This window comes from Camelus ferus, chromosome 7 (genome assembly GCF_009834535.1).
Source record: "Camelus ferus isolate YT-003-E chromosome 7, BCGSAC_Cfer_1.0, whole genome shotgun sequence".
Lineage (NCBI taxonomy): Eukaryota > Metazoa > Chordata > Mammalia > Artiodactyla > Camelidae > Camelus > Camelus ferus.
In genome coordinates this window covers 12,457,823-12,482,820 of record NC_045702.1, presented here as the reverse complement: position 1 = coordinate 12,482,820, position 24,998 = coordinate 12,457,823, and the positions used below count along the sequence as shown (strand labels likewise).

The window sequence follows — 24,998 nt, the reverse complement described above, 5'->3', positions numbered from 1 at the left end:
AAGTGACAGATATGGAGGATAGGCCAGAGATCTTTTTCCAGAAGAAGAAAAACAAAGCAAAGCAACAGAGCAAATATTAAAGTGTCATTCAAGAAAATTTTCCTGAAATTTAAAAAAAAAAAAAAACAAAAAAAAACTATATAATGTATCCGAGAATATTAGTCCAGGGAACAACTGGGCTACAAATGTTGTAACAGTAATACCAAGACAGAGTCTAGTAAAATCATCAGACTTTTAAAAAAAAGGGAAAAAAACTGTTCAGCTAGAACAATAGAACACATGATTTATAAGGGAAAGAAGACGAAATTGCCATCAGATTTTTGGCAGCCATGTTTACACTGGAAGTAAACAAGAGAAACATTTTTAATATACTCAAGGAAAAAAATGTGAACCATGGACTTTATAGCAAGAATGCCTTTCAAGTGTAAAGGGCAGGGAATATTATCAACACGCGAGAGTTCAAGAGGCGCTGATTCCACAGCCCTTCCTGAGGAATCTACTGGAGAACAGGCTTCACGCAACTAAATGACTCAAGAGACATCAGCGCGAGGGCTGGCGGCTAGCGATCAATATGCAGTTACCCATAGAACTAGGATTAAATGACAGCAAAGGAGAAAGTACAGTACGTGATGGATATGTGTTCTGACAATATAAATAGAGTGCACTATTTTTAAAATGGAGTGATTGACGCTTATGTGAAATATATACAGTAGGCAAATTCATAGAGACAGAAAGTACATTAGAAGTTACCAGGGTCTGGGAGTAGCAGGAAATGGGAGTTCTGTCTTAATAGTTACAGACTTTCTGTTTGGGGTGATGAAAAAGTTTGGGATACAGATGACGGTGATGGTTGCACAACATTGTGAATGTAATTAAAGCCACTGAACCACACACTTTAAAACGGTTAAAATGGCAAATTTTATGTTACAGATATTTTCTGCAATAAAAACTTGAGGTGGGTAGTTAGTGGGAAGAGCACAGGCAAAATATGTTTTTAATGTTTTCAGTAGTCGTAGTGGTGATAGTATTAGCATTGGTAATCTGATACTGTGGGGGTGTAATATGGGGTTTTAGACTTGAGTAATTGTGGAATATTCAAATTGCATCTTCCTGTGTCTTCAGTGAGAGAGAAAAGGAGATATAGATGTGACAGGAGGTTAAGGAAAAGCTAAACTGTAGTCTTGAAATTGAACTGTAAGTACCAATATGAATTCAGAAGGTATTTATTTTATCATCTATCTATAGATACAATGATCTAGATACAGATTAGATATAACAGATTGAATAGATACAGATAGATAGGTGCAAATAGGCAAAGGGATGGATGGATGGATGGATGGGTAGATAGAAAAAAAATGGATGGGAAGAAGGAAGGAAGGAAGGAAGGAAGGAAGGAAGGAAGGAAGGAAGGAAGGAAGGAAGGAAGGAAATACATTCCTAGCTCTGTCCACTAAAAAGCCTAGAAACAATGGCCAACCCAGGAGCCATGATTATCTCTAGCACCCAGATTGTGATTGGGAAATACCAGTTCTCACTAAAACAAACCAGGGCTTCTTGGAGAAATGGCTGATTTCAGAGTTCAGACAGGGCTTGTACAAGAGGACCCTGGAGAATGCTGTCATAGGAGAGAGCAAGAAAGCTACCGCTGACTCTCAGGCCAGAGTCAAGGTTCTGCCAGGTCATTTTAATACTAGATCCTCGCCCCAATCCCACCAGGAGAGGGGACAGTGATTCACCAATATCACAGCCAGAAAGTCCCAAGATCAAGAGTCGGGTCCCTCTCCTGGAGCCTGACTCCTGGGGCTGCCAGGGAGCTGTGTCCTGGCCCAGACAGGGAAGGGAATGGCCAGCCTGCTCTCGCCTCCAAGAGTTTTTCATATTGTACACCGCTCCATCCCGGAGCAGCTGGGGCTGCTTGGCCACTTGCTATTGTCTGCCCGACAGCCAGAAATGATCAAGAAAGATGTGTTCATCAGATACCGCTGTAAATATCTTTGATACATATTTTTATATAAATGTACCTAAAAGCATGGAACAACTAGCAATCTCATAAACTAGAAAAGAAATACAATGAAGACATAAATGCCCTTCATTGAAATCAAATGTGCTTTTCCAGATGTATGCAAATAAATGATAAATCATTTCACCTAGAGGGCTACCATAAATACATAAAACTGTCAACATCTATATTATTAAATTACATGTAAAAAAAATCATGTCCTGGATGCAAAACAAAACATTTTCTTTCTGTGGGAAACCAACCATGTGAAGCACAGGAGCAAACCACATGAAGAAGAGAAGCCATTTATAACCAAGAGATTTTACAAGTATTTTAAAAATGCCTTTGGGTATTGATGGAATTTCTGTATTATACTTATAGCATAAGTGGCCATCTGCTTCAACAGATTGTTTAAAAAGAAATGGAGAAATCGTGGTGAATCTGCCTTCGAACTTAGAGGTGAGAGACTCTATTCCTGTGTTCAGCCCAGCTGGGCGACTCCTCCCTGCTGGGCTGACTGCAGCTCAGTGCAGTCTCTGTGAGGACTGTGCCCGGTTTCCCCGAGGCGAGCAGGGCCTCCTTTTGGGGACTCTCCAGTCTATAACCTGTGGTCATGGGTGCTCTTTGGCAGGGGTACCTCGCATGCACTCACAGCTACGGAAAAACATGGATAGAAATCATCACAGGCCTCCATTAATGAGGCTAAGGTCTGTGGTTCTGTCTGTTGTCACACTTTTTTTTTTTTTCCTTTCACCATCCTATGTCACAGGCTAGCCCCCATTCAAGGGTCCAGACGAGAGAGGGAAGTTGAATCTACTCATCGCCATACCTGGGAAAACGTAAGTGAGTGAGCCCCTACTCAAGCACGTGATAACACGCTGTACCTGAGACAGCACAGCCTATCAAAGGAAAAAAAGACCTGATTCCTTCCCTCAGAGAGGTCAGAACGGAACAGTCACAAACCAGAGGGCTAGAGGAACGGTGAGGTCGTCCTGCGCTGGCCATCCCAAGTTCCACCCCGCGGACCCCTAAGGAGTACCTGTCAAAGATCCTCTGTGGTTGCATCAAGCTGTTGACAACGTGGGTCATGTGATCTTGGGCTGCGACCACCTCGGGGGGTGGCTTGTATTTATTCACGGCCATAACCTTTTCCAGAATTAGAAACGCAAAGGGAAAACACATTTCATTGTAAAACAAAGATGAGGCTTAGGTTTTCTTTCATGAAATGTTCTAGGAAACGTGCAACCAGGAAACTTTGTGTTCAGTCTTGGCCACCTACTTCTATACATTCCCTGGTTCGGGAGGGAAAAAAGCAAAAACAAAACCTCTAAGGTCTAAGATGATCTTTAATATAGTAAACACTTCAACTTCTAGTACAAGAAGGAGGAATGAAATTCATAGTTCTAGATTCCAGGCTGGTAACTACTGCAGAATTTTTCCTCATGCCATCTCACCAAGAACTATTCCTGCGATCTCAAATTCTACCCCAAACTCTTCCTCTTTTAGAATAACGTTCTCTGCTCAGAGATATGGGCCTTTTTCTCATACTGTCCAGTTCTCTATTCCCTTGTCCTTGTCATCCCTCTAAATACACTGTCGTCGTCCACACCTTTAACTAATGTGTGGTTTTAAATTGCATTTCCTTCGCAAAACGTTAAGTGGAAAGAGAAATCTAGTAAGTGCCTTTGAGTGTGTGAGTAATAACAGACTAGCTTCTGTACCTATTTTTAACCAAGGTTTCAGAAAGGCATTTATGCACTGGGATATCTCCCTCTCTGCATCCTTATACCTGCTTTTTCATTCCCATCTCAAGTCTGCATCTGGGGTGAGAAACCTCTCATGAGTGGAGATTTCAGCTGACACTAGCCACGAAAACATGACACAGCAGCTTCCACGGGTACGGTGGGGGAGGCAGTGCTGGCATCCAGGGCCTGGTTACTCCGGAGCTGTGTGTCCAGAGGAATCATTATCTTACAGAGCAGAATAAAGGATTTAAAATATCAGAGTAGTGATTTATTTGAGTCTTTTTGAATTCTGTGGTAGAATGACATCATAATTCATTTCATTATGAAGTGAATTTTTAGAGTAACACAGATAGAATCACACACCCTCCAAATATGACACTTATCCAAACTAGCAGTCGGCCGTACTGCTGCCAGCCTTGCACACACAGCAGGGCTCTCACTGCATTTGTGGGGATGCTCCGCTTTGCAGAGGGTTAAACACAGCCTCAGACAAGGAAACACTTACCAAATAAATAATGAGTGTACGTGCTGCTCTGTGTGTCATTATGGACCACACCAGTCCTGCAGCAGGCAGAGTGAGCTTTTGAGCCTATTAACTCATAAACACATGAAATGATATGATTACTTACCTTTTCTTCCACTTTAATCTTCTTCTGATCTAATTCTGTTAATCGGAGGAGCATAAAAATTACAAAGGGCCAATAGTCAGATTCTTCCTGTTTAAAACATCAAGGGGGTTATTCATTTGCCTTCCTTTTCCCAAACTGACAAGCACTAGCAGTCTACTTTCATGAGCACAGGCCTTTTCACCTACTAACTCTGTCACTCACTCACACACACACACACGTACGTCTTCACATTTTCACAGTTACCAGTCCCCTTATATTAACAACACAAAAGCAGACCATGCCTTGTAACTTATAAAGCTTTTCAAACATGTGATGTTATTAATCTCCCTGTGAGATAAACAGGACAGCTCTGATTATCTTCATTTCTAAAGAGAAAAACAACTAAGACTCAGAGAAGTGAAGTATTTCTTCTAAGGTTCCATGGCCAGTGATCAAAACCCTATCTTCTAAAGCCAAAGAGTTTCAGTATTACAAATAAGGAAAAATTACTTGTAATTGGTTTCTCATTATTTATTACTTTGCACTGTTTTATATATTGATTTGTATAATTAATTTATGCATTTGTTTTATAATAAAATAATATTCATTCATAGAACAATTCCCTTATCACTCCCTATCATCCGCTGTGTTAGGACTGTCTGCCTTTTAGAAATATCATTACAGTTTTTTGGTATTAAAAAGCTACATCTCTTTGAAGGGAAAGATATTAAGTGGATGATGCATTTTATAGATGAGAATACGCATAAAATGATTATACAAAGGTATATTTTGTGTACTTCAGTGTGCAAGGCTGGGCGGAGTTAATATATAAATGAGTCAGCATGTGTGAAAGGTTTGAGCTGTTTATTTATGCAAACACCCAGATGCTCTTCATGGGTCTGGAACTGGGAGAGATGGCTACTTTAAGTCCTTTCTTTCCCAAATATGCTTCTAAATTACCTGCCACTATTCTCATCCCAAGGATGGTTTTAATTTTAAAATCTTATCTTTCACTTTTCATTTTGATTTTTTGCCTGTCCAGACATGTTTATCAAGATACACACAAAAGTTCAATCCCCAGTACCTCCTCTAAAAAAAATAAGTAAAGCTAATTACCTCCCCACTCTAAAAAAATTTTTTAATTAAAAAATAATAAATAGTTTTTAAAAAGACATAAACAGAAGGAAAGGTACTCAGAGATACATACAAACTCAAGAGTTTATGGAAAGATGAGTGAATGATACAAGTAGAAAAACAGAATGAATGATGTATGCACAAAGAGGGAGGGACAGAGTCCAGGAGAAAGAATCTGTCACTGGGGGGAAAAAAAAAGAGAGAGAGAGGATCCTTAAAAAGTCATGGATCTTTGATTTCCAGAGGTGAAGAATCAGCAGCAAATACATTGTTTTTTCTATAATCACTTTACAATGTCAGTATCACAGCTATCCCCAGGCAAATTTCCTGAGGTGTCTAATCTTAGACTTTTTCCTGCCCTGTTTTAAAGTAGGAACCACATTCCACTTACACCTCAGGCATCGTGCATTCTCTGATGTAAAGGGAACACTGCTCTACAATCTCAGTAGCTCCCGCCTGTAATCTTTATTACCTCCCGGATGAGTCACAAATGACCACACAGAGTAGGCAACCAGTATTTAATTTCAGGTTTACTCACGCCGATGGCGTGCACAGGTGCTACTTTGCTTACCCTTCTAATAGAGAATGAAGAGAAACACACCTTATTCACATTCCTGATGTTCTATCAAAAGTACTTCACAAAAAAGAAGAATTTCAGAAAAATCTTCCCTCCTCCCTCTACTAAGGATCTCTCACCTGAATTGGATTTCTTAGGAGATTGAGAACCCGAAGGAGAGGTAGGTTTTCAATGTATTCAATTTCACTCAGCTCAGCAATCTGTTTAATCAAAAAAAAAAAAAAAACCACCACACAAAATATTATCAACAGACTAAATGCACAAAGACAACAGGAAACATAAAAGCAGCTACTTTGGGTCCTCTAAATTCAACTTATTTTAAAAATTGCTCTGCTGGATATACAGAAAATTCCACAAAGCTACGCAGAACAAGGGAATTGTTGCATGTGCCTTCAATAGATGCAAACACACAGCCACATTTTCTTTTTTCTTCTCTGGGTGGAGAACAGTGAGGAAGATGTTCCTCATCTCACCCATGTTTATTTTAAGGCAGAAGTAAAATAGTACGTAGAATCAGAGAAACTACAAAAAAACGCGTGCAAGGGCTCCGTGGTTTTCTCCATCACTAATCCTTCCAAGCCTCCAGTTCCCTAATTTCTTTTTCCAACACTGCTTCTGCTAGTCTGGTGACTTGTAACTGGTGAAGCCTTCTCACTGCATGGACATGTGTGGCTTTATTATTTTTTCGATGAGATAGTTGTTTCAAGAAAAGATAAAAAATGGGAAATTGTGTGACATATTTCTTGATGTGAGTGTTAATGCCTGTTCACCTTAAAATTCTTTCCTAAACTGTATACTTATGTGTTATACTTTTTTGTCTAGGTTATTTCACAACTTTAAAAAGTATGGAAAAAAAGGTTGTTTGACAGCTCCTTAGTTTGACTGGGGAGAGAGCTAGGGTTGCAGTCCTGAATTCTCCACTAAACTAAAGACAGTTTTCCTTAAATGTCCTGTAATTAGCATAATTATAATCTTATTTCAGATGTAGCTGCTGAACTTTGGCAAAAAATTAATAATCACTTTCTCATTTGTATTTCTCCCCAAGACATTTCTGCATGCATGGTGAAAGCACTCCAAAAGCAGTCACTGATCATCCCTGAGTTACCAACCACAAAATGCAGCTGAAATGTTAACTATTCCCAAAGCTTAATCAGGGAAAGGACTCATGCAATGTGTTCAAAGGATGCCATTTTCAAAGACATAATACGAAAGGCGAATTCTGAGTTACAGTAGACAACCTGCACACGTGAATCTGGTTATAGCTACGTTATGCTTTTTCCGTAAGATGACTAGACTCTCCATTAGACTGCCATTTGGATCATCTATGAGATAAAAGGATCAATTTTTAAATATTGTGTTATTCAGGAAGGTGGAAGAGTCAACTTGGTTCACATTGCTCAGTCAGAACTTTCAAACGATAGATTGATTCCCCACAGCATACAGCTAGCTCTTGAGTTTGGACCTAGCACGATGAGGAGGAGATGTTTTTGCTCAGTCAACATGTCCACGTGTGCTTGCAGACGTTGCTGGTGGGAGTAGAAATTGGCAATCTGGTATGTTACATATGCATAAGCTATAAACCAGCTATACCACTTCGAGAAGAGATCATCAGATAGGCAAAAATTAGACACATGAACATTCGGTCTAACATTTTCAGTGAAAGTTTAAAATTTTCTAAGTTCCTGAAAACCCCATCATTATGTGATTAAATGAGTCATGGCACAGTCCCATAAGAGGAACACTAAGCACCCATTTTAGAAGATGGTGACATACATGGTGCTTGACATGGAAAGATCTCCCTGAAAACACTGCAAACACGGTGAATAAAATGGTCACAGACTATGTAAAATACTCTCACTAAGATGTCAGCTGGATCATATGGTAAGCCTAGTTTTAGTTTTTAAGGAACTTCCATGCTGTCCTCTGAAGTGGATGCACCCATTTGCATTCCCACCAACAGTGCTGGAGTGTTCCTTTTCCTCCACACCCTCTCCAGCATTTATTATTTGTAGACTTTTTAATGATGGCCATTCTGACTGTTGTAAGATGATACCTCATTGCAGTTTTGGTTTGCATTTCTCTAATAAAATCAGCGAAATTGAACTGTGGTTACCAGAGGGGAAAGGGAGGGGGAGGTATAGTTAGGAGTTTGGGATTAACAGATACACATTATTATATATAAAACAGATAAACAACAAGGACCTACTGTATAGCACAGGGAACTGTATTCAGTTTCTTGTAATGAGCTGTAATGGAGAAGAAACTGAAAAAATATATAGTTATGTATGCATGCGTATAACTGAATTGCTTGGCTGTGCACCTGAAAAAAGCATTGTAAATCAAATAACTTCAATAAAAATAAGAGTTAAAAGAAAAAAAAAAGATGTCAGTTGGGATCAGCTGGTCTTTTGAGAGACAAATGAGGAATCTAGCTGCCCTCCCAGTCCTTTTGAAGGACGGATGAAGCAGGTCAGGACAAAGAGGGCACATGTGGAGTAGCCCGGCTTCCAGTTTCCACATCTGCTGCACACTGGTGATGGGCACCAGGTCCTGGCCATCCTGCTTGTGCCCTCCCTCTCCTGTAGACCTCTCCCCGCGGCAGACCCACCTCTCTTCAAATCCCAAGACCCAAGGCTGTGTGTGTCACAGGCAATTACAAAGTGTGCAGAGACACAGCACCCCAAACCACCTAAAGTGAAACATTGCCAGAAAGGTTATATTCTGAAAGAACTTCAGCCATCTGCTGCCAAGAATGTCATACCAGCAGGGCTAATCTCCAGATTCCAGTCAACCCCTCTTCCCCAATCTCCTTTGCCCCTGCTGGCTTCTCCCCACCCCCAAGAAGCTTATCAACTTCCACTAAGCAGGGAGAAGCTGACTCTTTTTCAGTCATTTCCTTCTAGGCCATCCAGATCTGAAGGGGCCTGTTAAGGCTTTTTCTTAAAATAGATGATAGATAGACAGACAGACAGACAGACGGATGGAATAATGACACTAAGACTCAGAGAAGCAAAACAGCGTTCTCTAAGTAACTCCCAGATCTTGCTTCTAGAAGACTGAGGTTATAACAGAGTTAACATTTGGGGGGTAAGTTTCAAATACTAGAAATGACATAAAATCTAAAGAGGGCTATAGAATGACACAGGCCCCCAAATCATCAGTTGATGGTGAACATTTTTCAAGGGACTTAAAAGAGATGTTCGAATGATCACGTGAAAGTCTGGCAATGTTTCAACAGTTAAAACCAAGTAAATAATGCTGATGAAAGTGATAACAATAAAACAGTACTCCTAACAGCAAGTTAACATATGAGAACCAACAGCTATGTTATGTTTCTTGTAAATGATAAATTTTCCATCCTTGATACACAGTATTCTCAGTAGTGCTAGAGAAACCTCTGAGGAAACCTTTGGATGGCGCATAGAATATTTCAAAATACTGCTGGTTGCTCTCCAACCTGCCCAGCAGGGAGCGAGGGAACTGTGTTATTGTTACAGACCCAATCGTTACCAAAGGGTCCTTCCTTTGGGATACATGGCTACTTTTATTTATTTTTTTTAATGGAGTCTCTTTAACATTTGAAAATTATAAACTCTTTCCTTCACTTAATAATCCTCCCTTTTTCCCCCTTCAACTTTTCAAAAAGTCTCCTGAAATGGAAGAGAACACTATACTACTCGCGAGGTCCTTCTAGATCTGCACTCTCCAGTACGGTAGTTACTAGCCGTCTGTGGCCACTCACCACTGGGAATACGGCTGGGATGGTTTCAAATGTACTGTAAGTCCAAAGGACACAACAGATGTCCAAAACGTAGTATGAAACATTAGAATATAGAATATCTCAACAATAATTTTTATGTAGATTATAGGTCGAAATGAGAATATTTTAGATATACTGGGCTAAATGAAACAAATAATTAATTTCATCTGTTTCTTTTTTACTTTTTTATTGTGGCTACTAAGAAATATAAAATTACATATGTGGCTCACGTGCATGGTTTACGTTATATTTAAACCAGAAACCACTCTTCTAGATCATGACAACATACATGCTTCTGAAGGGAAGGTCATTAGCATTTCATTTACGATATGATCCTGCAGGATTAAGGAAATGACTCTGGGGGCAAATCATTCTATATTTGGATTCTGGCTCTGCTATTCACTAGATGTGTATAACTTTGGGCAAGTTGCTTAACCTGTCTTTGCTCTAGTTTCTTCATCTGTAAAATATCGATAATAATAGGTTTATAAGGACCATTAAATGAGATGATATATGCAAAGTGCTTAAAACAGTGCCTTGTGCATAAATACGCAGTGAAGCTCTCTAGATTATTTTATGACTAATTGTTATTATTATTACCATTACTCAGTTGAAATTTAATCAGTGCATTCTGCCTTTTCAACACCCCCTGCATACATGTGCAAACCATTTTAATGACCATTTCATGAAAAAGACACTAAAACCATATGAAACAGAGACTGCATTGACTTCATGAGACACATGGGACAGTGAACAAAAAAGTGGATTAAAAATCCACTTCTTCCCAGACCTAAAGACTGCCTTTTCTTGATTTTTAGAAATCTAACAGCTAATGGAAGTCCATTGCAGAAAGTCATCAGGGGCAGCTGATAAGCATAATCACAGCTGAACACAGAAGCACATCTCACCCCAGGTAGGATCTATGTCTCTTTCAGGGTCAGCCAAACTTTTTATTTTCAAGAAGAAATAAACATTCAACTTTCTTATGATATCTTTCCCCAAAATATGACAAAATACTCAAGATGAATAAAATCACAGTGCAGATCTTATTGCATAAGAAGTGAGCTATAACCCGTACACTCACAGTCAATTAATCTTCGACAAAGGAGGCAAGATTATACAATGGAGAAAAGACAGTCTCTTTGGCAAGTAGTGCTGGGAAAGCTGGACAGTGGCATATAAATCAATGAAGTTGGAACATTCCCTCATACCATACACAAAAATAAACTCAAAATGGCTTAAAGACTTAAACATAAGACAGGACACTATAAATCTCCTAGAAGAGAACATAGGCAAAACACTGTTTGACATAAATCATAGAAATGTTTTCCTAGGTCAGTCTACCAAGGCAATAGAGATGAAAGCAAAAATAAACAAAAGGAACCAAATTAAACTTGTAAGCTTTTGCACAGCAAAGGAAACCATAAATAAAATGAAAAGAATCTACAGAATGGGAGAAAATATTTGCAAATGATGTGACTGACAAGGGCTTAATTTCGGGAATATACAAACAGCTCATACAACTCAATAACAACAACAACAAAAAAAACCCAACTGAAAAATGGGCAGAAGACCTAAACAGACATTTCTCCAGTGAAGACATACAGATGGCCAATAGGCACATGAAAAGATGCTCAATATTGCTCATTATCAGAGAAATGCAAATCAAAACTGCAATGAGGTATCACCTCACACCAGTCAGAATGGCCATCATTAAAAAGTCCACAAATGATAAATGCTGGAGAGGGTGTGGAGAAAAGGGAACCCTCCTACACTGTTGGTAGCAATGTAGTTTGGTGCAGCAATTATGGAAAAACAGTATGGAGATTCCTCAAAAAACTGAAAATAGAGTTACTATGTGATCCAGCAATCCTACTCCTGGGCATAAATCTGGAGAAAACTCTAATTTGACAAGATACATGCTCATCGTAGCACTATTTACAACAGCCAAGACATGGAAGCAACCTGAATGTCCATTGACAGATGACTGGATAAAAATTTGGGGTGTGTGTGTGTGTGTATACACATACATATATATATAGACACACACACACACACACACACATATATACATATATATATATACACACATATACATACACAATGGAATACTACTCAGCCATAAAAAAGAATGAAATAATGCCATTTGCAGTAACATGGATGGACCTAGAGATTACCACACTAAGTGAAATAAGTCAGACAAAGAAAGACAAATATCATACGATATCATTTATATGTGGAATCCAACAAAATGACACAAATAAACTTATTTACAAAACAGAAACAGACTCATAGACATAGAAAACAAATTTATGGTTACCAAAGGGGAAAGGGGCAAAGAGGGATAAATTAGGAGTTTGGGATTATCAGATACAAACTAATACATATAAAATAAACAACAGGGTACTACCTGTATAGCACAGGGAACTATATTCAATATCTTATAATAACCTATACTGGAAAAGAATATGAAAAAGAATATATATATGTGTATAACTGAATCAGTACGGTGTACACCAGAAACTAACACAATAGTATGAATCAACTATACTTCAATTAAAAAAAAAAGAAGTTAGCTATAGGTACCATCTTGATATACCACGATTAGGAGCATAAGCACTTTATTAAAAATAAAATGTAATTAAGAGTGAAAGCTACTTTATATAATTTGTGAAGTAATATGTGAATTAAGCCAGATATGGAAATTTGAGTTAGTCCAATGCCCACCTTAGACAGGCTGGGAACACGCACTATTGTTACAACAAGGATATGAGTTCACGTGCTGTGTCTCCTCGCTTTGAATGGCGGCACTGACAACACCAGCCTAAAGCTATTCTCTTGTCTCTAGTTTCTGGGCTCTGACACATCAGACATTCCTAATGCCATCTTTCTACCCCAAATTTCACATGAACACACCTACTTCAGAAAAGTCTTGCACACTTATTTGCAGTTTAAACCTTCAAAACAATGTAATAAGGAATCTTCAAATTTTTGAAAATCAAGAATTATTAAGTATGTTTTTTTTTTAAAAAGTCCTTCAACTGTTGCTTCAGAAGGTTTTCTAGAACAACATTTCTAAGCTGGCACTGAATGCCACTGCACCTGAGAAACCAATAATGGGCCCTAATATGGTCTCTTATGTAGACACTGAAACCAAGCCATATAAAGTATGACATTACCTTATTATCCTCCAGGTTGATCACCTCCAAGAAGTCATGACTCTCTAACCCTTGGAGGCTACTGATCTGATTGTGGGACAGATCCAGGATCTGCAGGGCTCTTAGGTCATCCAACCCTGTGATCTTCTCAATCTGGTTATTGCTCTAAAAATTGATAAAATACACTTAATGTCCTGAAGGCCTCTCATAGAGAGAAGTGTAATGACAAGTTTTCATTTGGATAGTGCCCCAAACCTCTTAGAATCAGTAAGACATTCTTGTCTCTCCTCTCGTTCCCATCATTCACCTCTTTAAACACACACACACACACACACACATCCCAGAAAGAAATTCCACTTCTTCAGCTGGGAGACTCAGGGCATAATATTTTCACTAGAGGTAAAGCAGATGATAGTCTGAATCAATAGGAAAGACAAAGGCTACGTAGTATAAGCTTCCATCACTGCTAACCTCAAGCCTAATGGCAGCACAGCTCTATGCTAACCTTCAGAGATATAAATTTAATGCAGTTCTTTCATCGCCATCACAAAAAACCACTTGAATATTATAACTGCTACATATATTAGGTTTTCAGAAATATTCTGAATATAATCACTTCCTATCACGGGGGCTGTGGTGGTGTGATACAGGCCTCCACCTATTCATGCTCTTGTACAGTTCCTCCTCTTGAAATCAAGCTGGACCTAAGATTCGCCTTAACCAAAAGAATATGGCAAAAGTGTTGCAGTTCCAAATCTAAGACTTAAGAAGGCCTAACAGCGTCCCCTCTTGTTCTTGGAGCCCTGAGCTGCTGTGTAAGAACTCTAGCTCTTTTGTGGGAGAGAATTTGTGGACAGGTCACATGGGGAGGAGCCCTGAGACCAAATAGAGAGGAGAAACCCAGCCGTTCCAGCGTCCCGGCTGAGCCCAGCCAGCAGACAATCTGCAAGCTGAACATAGCAAGACCAGTGGAACCACCCTACTGACCCCAGCTCAGATTACAGAACTGCTGGCTAATAAAATAGTTAAGTGATGAAATTTCTCCACACCACTACACTTGGGGTGGCATGTTATGCAACAATAAGTAACTAAATTCTTCAATAATTTGCATATAAGCATCTTCTCAGACAATAACCATAAAACAAAGAAATAAGACTTAAATGTTGTTCTCTTTCCTAGCTCCCATGTACACATAACAGCAAATTACAGTGATAATAATAATTTGCATTTTCTTGTAATTTTCCAACAGATTCAAAATTCCTTGGCTTCATTAGCCTTTGAGCTATAACAATATGCCACAATAAAAGTAAACTTTGAGTTGAGAATCACAAAGTAATTTTGGTTTCAATTAACACCATGTTATACCCATCCTTAAACTTTTAAAACTTTTACTGAGCACTTTAGAACTAAAAAATGAAATTATAGTATTCTCTACTATCTATCATTTTTTCCTGGTACATGTTTTCCAATATATTTAATAGTAAGAGCTCATTTTCACCCAATTTTCATAAGATTTCACTTCAATAATGAGCAAGATTTATGTTCATTAGTATAATTCTATGGTTGTTGAAAATATATTAATAGAATGTTGATAATCTATAAAGCTGAATGATAGTACATGGGGGCTCATTAAACTACTCCCTTTATCTTTAAATATGTCTGAAAAATTCCATAATAAGAAGGAAAAATACTCATAACCCAACTGGCCTAAGTCAAATTTCCTACTGTTCAAAAAAGTTCTAGAAAATGGAATAGAAAAGGGAAAGAAAAAACGACACTAACCTGAACATAATATCCATATTAATTCAACTTAGTGAAATAAGACCTCAATATTCTATTTAAAATATGCACACATATCAAATTTATATATAATACACTTCTCCCAAAGAAATCTGAAGTGCTGTAGATGTGGAAGATAACCTGTAATTCTTCTTTAGAGGGTCTCTGATGGCTTTCAAAATGGTAAGCAGAGTGAGGCATAGAAAAGTTTAATTACATAGCCTATGGTCATAAAAGAAAGCAGAACTGAGAGACCTTCAGAATCAGAATTTCTGAGTTGAAAGTCATCTAGTCAAACCCTAAAGTGATACATTGCTCGTCAAAGTGCACATCTAGTTTCTGCACGAACAGTTCTTCTAGCTTGTTTTAGCATGATTAGCAGGGGAAAGGGGGCCTTCAGAGAGAAACTATTTTATTAAATAAATGAAATGAGAAATATCCTTATTTTCCCATGGAGGGGGCACAAATGGCTTTTACTAAGACAAAATGATTTTTAAAGTTTGGAATGTGTTGTCCTTACTTGCTAAAGGTTGACAGAACAGGCCACAAGTGAATCATATTTCCCCCTAACATTTATCATGAAAGTTGATGGTAGAGCATTAACAATCGGTTTGTATAGTTATTGTATTTGCATTGTTATTTTTTTCTCTAAATTGCAAAATGAATTATTTTCAATAGCAAACCAATTGGTTTACCGAGTCCACAAATTTAAAAAATAAAATCATTAAAAACTGTTGAAACAAATGTCATTTTACATTTTATGTATTGTATTTAATATATGGAAAAGAAAGCTTTCCTATGCTCAAAAAATTTTAAGGAAAATGAATGAGGTATTTTCTAGTTCACCTTGGGTGATGTGGGTGGGGAATGGGAACAATCCACCTAATCTACTTGTAGGAAAAATAAGTCTTTTATGCTTTTCCTAAAAGCTTCTTGAGACGGAACTGTCAGGACAGATTACGTATTTAGTTATTGAAGCAAAGTCTTAGGATGAAGGTGCTATGTGTTGTTATTAATAATGAGCTTAGCTCTCGTTCCCTCAGGCACACCCCCACATCTCTTTCCACATACCATGCTCCACTTAAAAGTTAACAGGAATGCCAATACAAAGAGATACAAAAGGAAAAGGATAAGGTTCTAACAAGCTACTGAACGTACTGCCAATAATCCTCCAAGTTATTATAATTTTAAAATGCGACTCTCTTTAATAATTTTTTAATTTGCAATCCAACTTACCAAATTCATTTTCATTTACGCTTTGCTAACATGCCTTAATGGGCAGAAAGTATGAAACCTCAGGGGAATTATTAAACCTTTCCATACCTTGGTACTGGGAACCAGTCCTTCACCGTCACCTAACTCACTGTAAAGAGTGAAGGGTCTTGAAAAGGCACTTTAGGCTCCAAGCTCAGGGAGAGAAAAATTAACACATAGCAGCCAACTTTCAGATGTCTGGTTAAGTAAGACAGAATAGTACATTGAATACGTCAAAAATCAGCAGATAACCCAAGACGTCAGTTCAAACAACAGTTTAACACTCTCCTGTGGGGTAGTTCACACAAGAAATTAATGAGCTACTAGACTCATGGCTTAAAATCCCCCTGGTGACAGAAATAATAAAGCCATCCAAGGGTAGGTAATAAGTGAGAGGAGGGATGTGAGGAAGAAGAAAGAAACCTAGATAACCTACACACTATGTTATCAGCCCCCAAATTAGTGAGCTGGACTGTTACTTCAAAAATACTGTATCTTTGGAATTATGATGATCCTGCCGATTTTTAAATAAATTGTATTTTCATTCCGTCACAGTCATATAGAGTGTCACAGCTTAAGAAGAGTGCTTTCTATGGGAAAAATTAAAATTTTTAACATTCTGATTGGACTCATTCACTTATTCTCAGCACTAACTCTGGTTTTCTAGAATGGGAGATGAGCATATAGTGATGTTAAAGGACTGCCAAAATTTCAGTGCCCAATGATTCATTTGAGAGCAATGAAGTGTTAACTGCAATAGATATTACGCTCAAATATGTCTAAGTGCTATTTCATCAATAAGACATTATAAATATACTTTACACAGTGATTAAAAGTATGCCTTTCTTACTCAGTGTTAAAGTCGATCTTTTAAAAAATGGAATTTGTATGCCAAATTAGAAAATCATTTTACTTTAGTATCAAATATTCATCACACACATGCACACAGCACACAAGTTACGAGAAGGAGCAAACAACACGGAAGACAATGACATTTCATGAAGGAGTTAGCTCTTCATAAAATTTAAAAATCCTAATTGTCATTCATATATTTCCTAAGACATTAACACGTACTCCTATAAAGAATAACATTTTTGTGAGACTCACCAGGGAAAGTATTTTGATTGGCAGCATGCCTAAACCATCGATAGCTGTGAGCTTGTTCTTGGCCAGACTGAGGTGGGTGAGGTTGCTGCACTGATCTAGCCCACTGATGTGGGTTATCTCGTTGCCTGGACACCACAACGATGTTTAAGGAAAATGTTATCAGCAACATTTTGAAGAATAAAAGAATCAGTATTCAATCATCATTAGAAAAACCAGACAACGGCATACATTTAAAAAGTACTCACTACCCAGTGTAGGATGAACGCTAAATCTTAAAATTTATTTTATCATATAGAAGTTAATACTAGCACATTTAAAATTCATTTTTTAAAAAGGCATAGCTTTGGAGTGTGCTCGGATGCATTTGTATTCATATGTGACTCATTTAATTGGTGAGGAAAAATATTTCAGAGTGATTCAAAGCTGCCTCCTTGGCAGTGTTCCTTCCTTGGTTCCTTAATGGTCTCCATGAGACGGTCCTGTGCTTTCCCACAGGCAGAACTTCTGAAGACAGGGTCGCCCTGGAAAGGCACAGGCACCCAGCTTTCTCATCCCCCTAAGCAGGGAAAGAGGCTGGGAGACAGCAGGTGCAGAAAATGGGTGAGGCCGAGAGGAACAGCCTTTCCTTCTATCTATACTGGCTTCTCTCTTTAAAATACTTGAGGCTTAAACTCAGCCTTCATTTCCTCACCTGTTGATTAAGTTTCTAGTCATTTTTAAATTGAACTTCTAACCTTTTGTGTTCCATTCTTACAGTCACCTAAAACTGCAAACTCAAAAGTCGCCAAGTCTACTTACCTCTCTCTGTCCTCGATCTGTTTGGCCAATTTCCCCACCAAAGCTCAGTTTTGCCTCCCAAGTAGGATTAGACATCACCATTCTCTCAGCCACTTGTAATCCTCAGGGCATCCAATCAATCACCAAGACCGGACATCTTTTGCTTTAAAACAGCTCTTCAATGACACCCTTCCTTTTCATTCACTCCTCTGCCAACTTAATTCAGCTTGGGTACCAATGGGCACCTCTAACATCCATTTCTTCCTGCCCTCAAGCCCACCTGACCCACTGTAGTCAGCTTAATTTTTTTTTCCAAAATATTCAATGGATATCATGCTTTGGTTAAAAAAATTCTCACAGGACAATTTTCAAATTCTTCACTCTGGCATTTAAGGCCCATCAGTTTAAGCAAAAGCAAAACTGATTTATGCAATATCATCCCCATTATAATCCAGGGAGAATTCTCCAATTCTGTCAGGTCAGTCTTCTCAATAGTTCTGGAATATCCCAACAACTTTCGTACTTGGCACTGTATCTTTTTTTCATACTGCTTTCCTATTTCTTTCTAAACCCTGTCCATTCTTCAGGACTTAATTCAAATTCCACATTTTAAAGCTTTCTTTCTTTCTTTCTTTTTTTTTAACATTCACATTAAACCAACACCTTAAGTATTTCTTTTTGACAAATCACCTCATTTCCTTATTTCTATTACATTTTAATTACATAAGTACAAATGACAGACTGGCAGAATATATCTGCAACATAGACAGATATAGACAAAGAATTACTATCTAGAAAACAAAGAATGACAATAACCCAACGGAAAATGGAGAAAGAACATGTCCAAGAAATTCCCAGAAGAGCAAATCCAAGTGGCCAACATGATAAACACATGAAAAGACACTCTGCCTCAGCTGTAGTCAGGAGAAAGCAAAGTGAGATGCCATTCTTCCACCTGCCAGTTTGGCAAACATTTCAGAGCTTTTGAGGAACAGACTCTTTCCTACCACTGGGTGAGAGGGTTCGCTATTATACGGTCACTTCGGAGGCTCTTTGGCAGTGTCTGTTATAACTGTGAATATCACAGCAATTTCGATTCTTGGCATCCACTCTAGACAAACTATTTCTTCCTCAAAGCTTTTTCTGGTCAACTTGTGACACCCCATCTATCTCCTTCCATTAATCACGGAATCAACAATTTTTTTTTTAAGAAAAAGGAAGGGATCACAAGTATCACAAAGTCATACATTTTGCCTCATAATTATTTGTAGTTATCCTAATTTTACTACTTGCTACTTACGTGACATAATTTCTTTCTGCTCAGATTTTTCATCTGTAAAGTGGGGATAGTATCAGTTGCCATGAAGGCCAAAAGTTAGATCTTGAGAAAAAAATTTTTAAATGATTGTGAATGAGTTGCACAAAACATAAAGTACCTCATAACTACAGAGGCATTGTTATCATTACTAAAGTACAAGCACATGAGGCCAACCACATCCTCCACTTCTTGGCCAATAGCATAAAATGGAAGATTCAAGGCCAGGGTTGATTTTGAGAAGACCCAGGCCAGAGAAAGAGGTTATTAGGAAACTAGCAGCAATGATGAGAAAACACTGCCAAATGAACCAGAAATTCCTAGAAATTTCTAGATTTTCCTCACTGGTTCCAGAGTCAATCCTTGGGCTGAAGCTCGGTTCTGCTTGTCGTCAATATGCATTTCAAAACCACTTTCATTAAGCTTCCTGCCAGAACAGCGCTACAAATAGAGCGGTAACACTTATGCCCACAAACATGGTCCTTCTTTCTGCTTCCATTTTCTTTGGGCTATTTTTAAACCATCATTCTGGAACTAGAACAAAGACTAGATCTTTGTAGACACAGATTGTAAGGAAGGATGTGAAATATAGGAAACAGGAGCTTAAACTCTCACACAGATATAGATGGAATAAAACATTCTTGGAGTGGCAACCTCAGGTTAAAAAAAAAAATAAGCATGGAAAACTTCAAATGTCCATCTGTCTCAGTCTAGCAGAGGAAGTAACAGTCTTTAAGTCCTCTTTCAGGGCCACTAGTGTCTTGGCAGCTCCACTTCAACCAAAATCAAGACACACTGAATTACGAAGGAGAGTAAAACAAATTACGGGTGGCTGAGTCAGGAAGCGTTCCCATGGGACACAAGAGGGACTAGAAAACAGGAATCCTGAACCCGCCAAGAGATAATGGGACCCGAAATGGGAAAGGCTGTTTACTCCATATACAGCAATTTTCCAAGACATCAGAGGCAGTTCCCTTGGTGCATCCAGCCCACTCTCTAGCTTTGACTAGCAGGACAAGTCATGGCTTATGACATTAGTGCTGCAAGGGCCAACAGGAGGAGGGATACAGATGCCTCACTGCAGCCGTGGCCATGGCTTCTGCAGCTGCCACTGCGGTCGCTCACAGCACTGGGCAAAGGGTGAGGGTTGATGGAACATCTCTGTTGAGAAATCTGTTCATTTCACAAAAATTGTCTCCAGTTTTCCAACTCTTCACTTCGAATTTCAAGGAATTTCGGACACTGTAAGTTACAATTGGCCCTTGAAAAACATGGGTGTGAACTGTATGGGTTCATGTATGCTTGGATTTTTTCCACTCAATACACAGTACCGTAGTACATCATCTGAGGTTGCTTCCGCTGATGCAGAGCTGTGGATGCAAAAGACTCAAAGTAATGTGTAGATATTCGACTGCTCTGGGGTTGGTCCCCTAACCCTTGCTATTATTCAAGGGTCAACTGCAATCAGGCGCTTAAGTAAAGAATACTTTTAACAGTGATGTAACACCTCCCCTCCTCCAATTCCTCCCACAGTCACATCAAATGTGACTACCAGCAATGACAATGGTCAATATGCAGGGCTGGCCCATCCAGAGCCCTAAATTCAGGAACATCTTTATCTCCTTCATCTCCCATTTTCTTATCTTAAGAACCTTGCCCTTCCTTTTAACATTATTCTTTCATGTTCTTTCATAGGTCTTGGGACTTTCTGATAAGAAGAAATATAATCAGATAAGTCACTAAACTATTACAATGAATTAGCTTACTGGGCTAATCCTCTTAGGTATATTTTAATTTTAAAAGGCCACTATCAAGAGAAAGAGACTCAGAGAACTCAAAATCATCATACTGCATTCCAGCTCTAAAGTTTTTACAATTCTGCGAATAAATCTTTTACAATGGAACTGAATGAAGGGACCCAAAGGCACATAAGCATAACTTTACAGCTAGAGAAAAGCGCAACAATGTATTTTTACATTTTGGCGATGCTGTCAGCAGTTCACAGTGCCTGACATGAATTATTCACTAGTTCGGTATTTGCTCTTATTCATTTGTCTACAATCATAAAATATGGGCCGGGTGTATAGAAAACAGTTACTAAGAAAAAAGTAGGAAATCCATCATAATTCTCTGAGTGGAAAGAACCACAATGATGGCTTTAATCAAAACCAGTCCTGAAAGATCTATATCACCTTACCAGTGAAAAATGTTCTTCAGTTTAGGGGTGAGTCTCTCTAAGAAATGAAATACGCATACTCTTTAAATGGCTATGTGATAAAAGTCGTAATTATTCAATGAATTGCAACATGGGGAAAACAATGGAATTCAAAAGACGTAGTCTCAGTTCAACCGTTTATCAAATAATCTCATGTCATGTCACATGTCACAGAACCTCCCTGGGTCTTGGGCTCCGATTCCATAAAATAACAGCAATACATGATCCTTAATTCCTGTCTGGATTTAAATACTCTATGAATCACTTTTTTTTAAATTTCATGATTCTATAATCATAGAATAAATTTTAATGAACAATCAGTCAATATTTTTTAGGTAAAGAATAAACTGCATCCTTTCTTAAGACCACACAACTACTTAACCTTGGCAAAGTTTACCATCTGTTGATTTGGGATGATTATCAATTAGTCATCAGTTGCCCACATACAGAAGGACAAAATAGCATAAGATAAACTAAAAAGTGGATATCTTACAGTCAACAATCCACTCTGAGGTTTTAACGTAATCTACTACAATCACACTGTCAGCACTACAAGCTTAACTGATTTGTTCTTATTTTAAATAATTATTTTTAATAATGATAATCACACTTTAATTTTATTTTAAACAAAAGTGCACTTTTCCCTCCCTCAAATAGAGAAAACCCATATGCCCTGTAAGGAAAGCTTCAACAACTATAAAGTTTAAAAAGGATAATAGCCAAATTTCTAAAGCATTCTGAAAAGGACAAATGGACAGCATCAGATTAGAAAAGCATGACTCTCAGGTTATAACAGGGAGGACTGAGCAGCTTAGAGCTGTGGATCTCAAAGTGTGGTCTGCAGACCAGCAGTATTAGCACCACCTAGGAACCTGTTAGACATGCAAATTTTCAGGTTCCACGCCAGACCTACTTAACCAGGAGTTCTGGAGGGTGGGGACCAGCAACAGGTGTTCCAACAAGCCCTCCAGGGAATTCTGAGAGCGCTGAAATTTGAAGTTTGGTAAATAATTGCTTTCAAGCAAATGAATTTATCACTTCCAAATTAAAAAAAAATTTTAATGGTCACAGGCACATCATTGGCCATACACGGCCTGCTTTTACTTACTTGTAAAAATTAAATGAATACTCTTGAAAGCAGCACAACTCCCAGCCTAAGAAGGACATTAGCAGTAACTTCTACCTACCTCTGCTCATCTCTCCTGTCACTTCCTGATGTATCCCTCTCACAGGTACCCCTATGCTGAACTGCCTATTTCCTCCCCTCTCTTCCCTTTGGTTTTATACCTAAATTACATTTAGTTTTATTAACAGTCAGCTTGATTGATGCATGGAGATATTTCATTCATTTTCACTGCTGGGTGGTAATGCTATTGTAGCAGTATACCATGATCTAGTTATGCTTTCTCTTATCAAGGAACACTTGAGCTATTTCAATTTTTTGCTATTATGCTATTTTTTTGCTAATATGTTGTTATGAGGATTCTCATACAAGCCTTTGGGTACACATATGCTAAACTTCCTGTAAATAAGAATCAAAGTGCTACATCACAGAAAATGTTTTATTGTTCCTTGTCTGGTTTGGATATCAAAGTAACTTCATTAGAATGAATTGTGAATATGCCTTTTATTTTTAATCTTTGAAAGAATGTGCTCATTATTGAAAGGTTTGTTCTTAAAAGTTTGGCTCCGGTGGGGTTTTTTGCATAAAGATTTTTAATTTAATTAATTTTAATTTGTAATGAATTACTTTTATGGGTACAGGACTACTCAGGGTTTCTATTTCCCAATCAGCATTTTGGTGCATTACATTTTTCAAGGGATTTATCTATTTCACCTAACTTTTCAAATGTACTGGCATAAAAAGGCTGTTTAGAAATTTTTTATCTTAAAGCTTTTTAGTCTTTTCAAAAATCTAATCTAATTACATAATTACACACAATATGATATACTTGAAAAGAACAAAAGAAAGAGGCATAGTGAGAACCGGTTAAAAACCAGCCTACTATCTTTTCAAAATCGTAAGCTATCTAAGAAGTAGTTTATGAAGGGTAGCTTGTTCTGGATATTCATCTTTGCATTTTTTAAAAACACAGGTGAGGAAAGGTGCCAGGTTACATTCTAATTACATGGCCATGAATTTCAGTTGGTTCTGATGTGATGATTACAGCTTTTTATACTTTGAAGATGCAATTGCTGCAGCTCAAGTTAAAGAAGAAAACCACTCCGATTCCTTCCTCCACTGACATCTGCAAAGTCATAACAGTTTAGCTTTTTACATGGAAAGAAAAATGCATATAGAAATCAAGACTTTCATAACAGAAATGTTTTAAAGTACGTCTTCTGTTTTGAGTCCAAAATACTGTGGAGTTGTTTTCTCTGGCAATTCCACGCTGGACACAGAAGAATATTTTTTCTGGGAGACAGAGCTCCAGGCTGTCACGTCACTATCCTCATACAGGGTTCCCTGAAGATTAGAATGGGCTCTGGACATTCAAGCCCCTCTGGCTGGTTGGACTTCAGGGGGCCAGCTGACTTCTAGACCTGTGCTTCTCAAGTTTTAATATGCACTCTCATTACATGTGAGTCAGGTTAAAAATGCAGATTCTGGTTTCAGAGGTTGAGCGTAGAGTCCAAGAGTCTGCATTTCTAAGAAGTTCAAGGCAATGCTAACACTGCCAGTGGTACCCAAGCAGCATTCCTGCAGATGCCCTGAGACAAGCAGATCTCTGAGCCAGACAGCTTCCGGGCTGTCAGACTCTGCCTCCTTGTGAATGCAATATACACAGTGGCCAAGCATAAAGTGACGGTTGTATGGACGGGTGCTGCTAACGTGCACTACTTGTGGAACATTTCATTTTGATCATGTTCTCATTAGGCTACATGCAGGAAAACTTGCTCGTTTGAAGAGCACCGTCTAAATGTCCCCTAACTGCTCATTTTCACACAAAAGTTCTAAAGAGAGTGGGGCTATGTTTTAAGCCTTCCATCATACATGAACACACATATTTTCCTACAAAATATGACTTCAAGAAAATGTACCTTTCATTCTCCCCACACCCCAGCCTTATTACAAGTGCAGTGTGGACTAGCTGCTGCCACATCCCTGGAATGAGGCACTTGAGAGGCAATCAATTCATTCTCCACTAGGCCCTGAAAAATCCTCAGGTGCGTAAGAGGCTACTTACTGAGAAAGAGAAGGCGCTGCTCCCTTATTACCCAGAGAACATCAGTCTCTGGTGTAAAGAAGAAACTCGAGCTCATTAAACTCAGACATGCCCAATCAACCCCTTAGGCTCCAGGAGCTGGAGGTGCCTCCTTTAAAGCAGGTGCTGTGTTTGCACGGGAGCTTGGCTCATGCAACAGGTTTGCTCCTGAGGTTGGTTGCGAATCAAAAGTTGTTGGTTTCACTTTTTTTTTTTTTTTTAATGAAAGCATCATTTGAAATACCCTAGAGAAGCTTGCTATTTAAAGGGAGCTTAATATGAATTCTTCTGTAAAATAAATAATCACTAATTTTGGCCGTATTTGGATTTTCAGATACTGAATATATATAAAATAGAGTATCAG

The 24,998-nt window shown here is 38.4% G+C and overlaps 1 protein-coding gene across 4 annotated transcripts in view; it reads right to left on the bottom strand.

Moving 5' to 3' along the window:
* LRGUK (leucine rich repeats and guanylate kinase domain containing) overlaps positions 1-24,998 on the bottom strand; it is a 100,184-nt gene that overhangs the window by 58,278 nt on the left and 16,908 nt on the right. For all 4 annotated transcript variants that reach the window (XR_004321269.1, XM_032483369.1, XM_006193679.3 and 1 more), the window contains exons 6-10: positions 17,122-17,246; positions 13,003-13,146; positions 6,183-6,263; positions 4,374-4,460; positions 3,039-3,145 (exon numbers count right to left, since the gene is read on the bottom strand). Coding sequence is in view for 3 of the 4 variants with exons in the window: in XM_032483369.1 (XP_032339260.1) it covers positions 3,039-3,145; positions 4,374-4,460; positions 6,183-6,263; positions 13,003-13,146; positions 17,122-17,246 (544 nt within the window). In the remaining variant the exon portion in view is untranslated. The remainder of the gene's footprint in view (positions 1-3,038; positions 3,146-4,373; positions 4,461-6,182; positions 6,264-13,002; positions 13,147-17,121; positions 17,247-24,998) is intronic.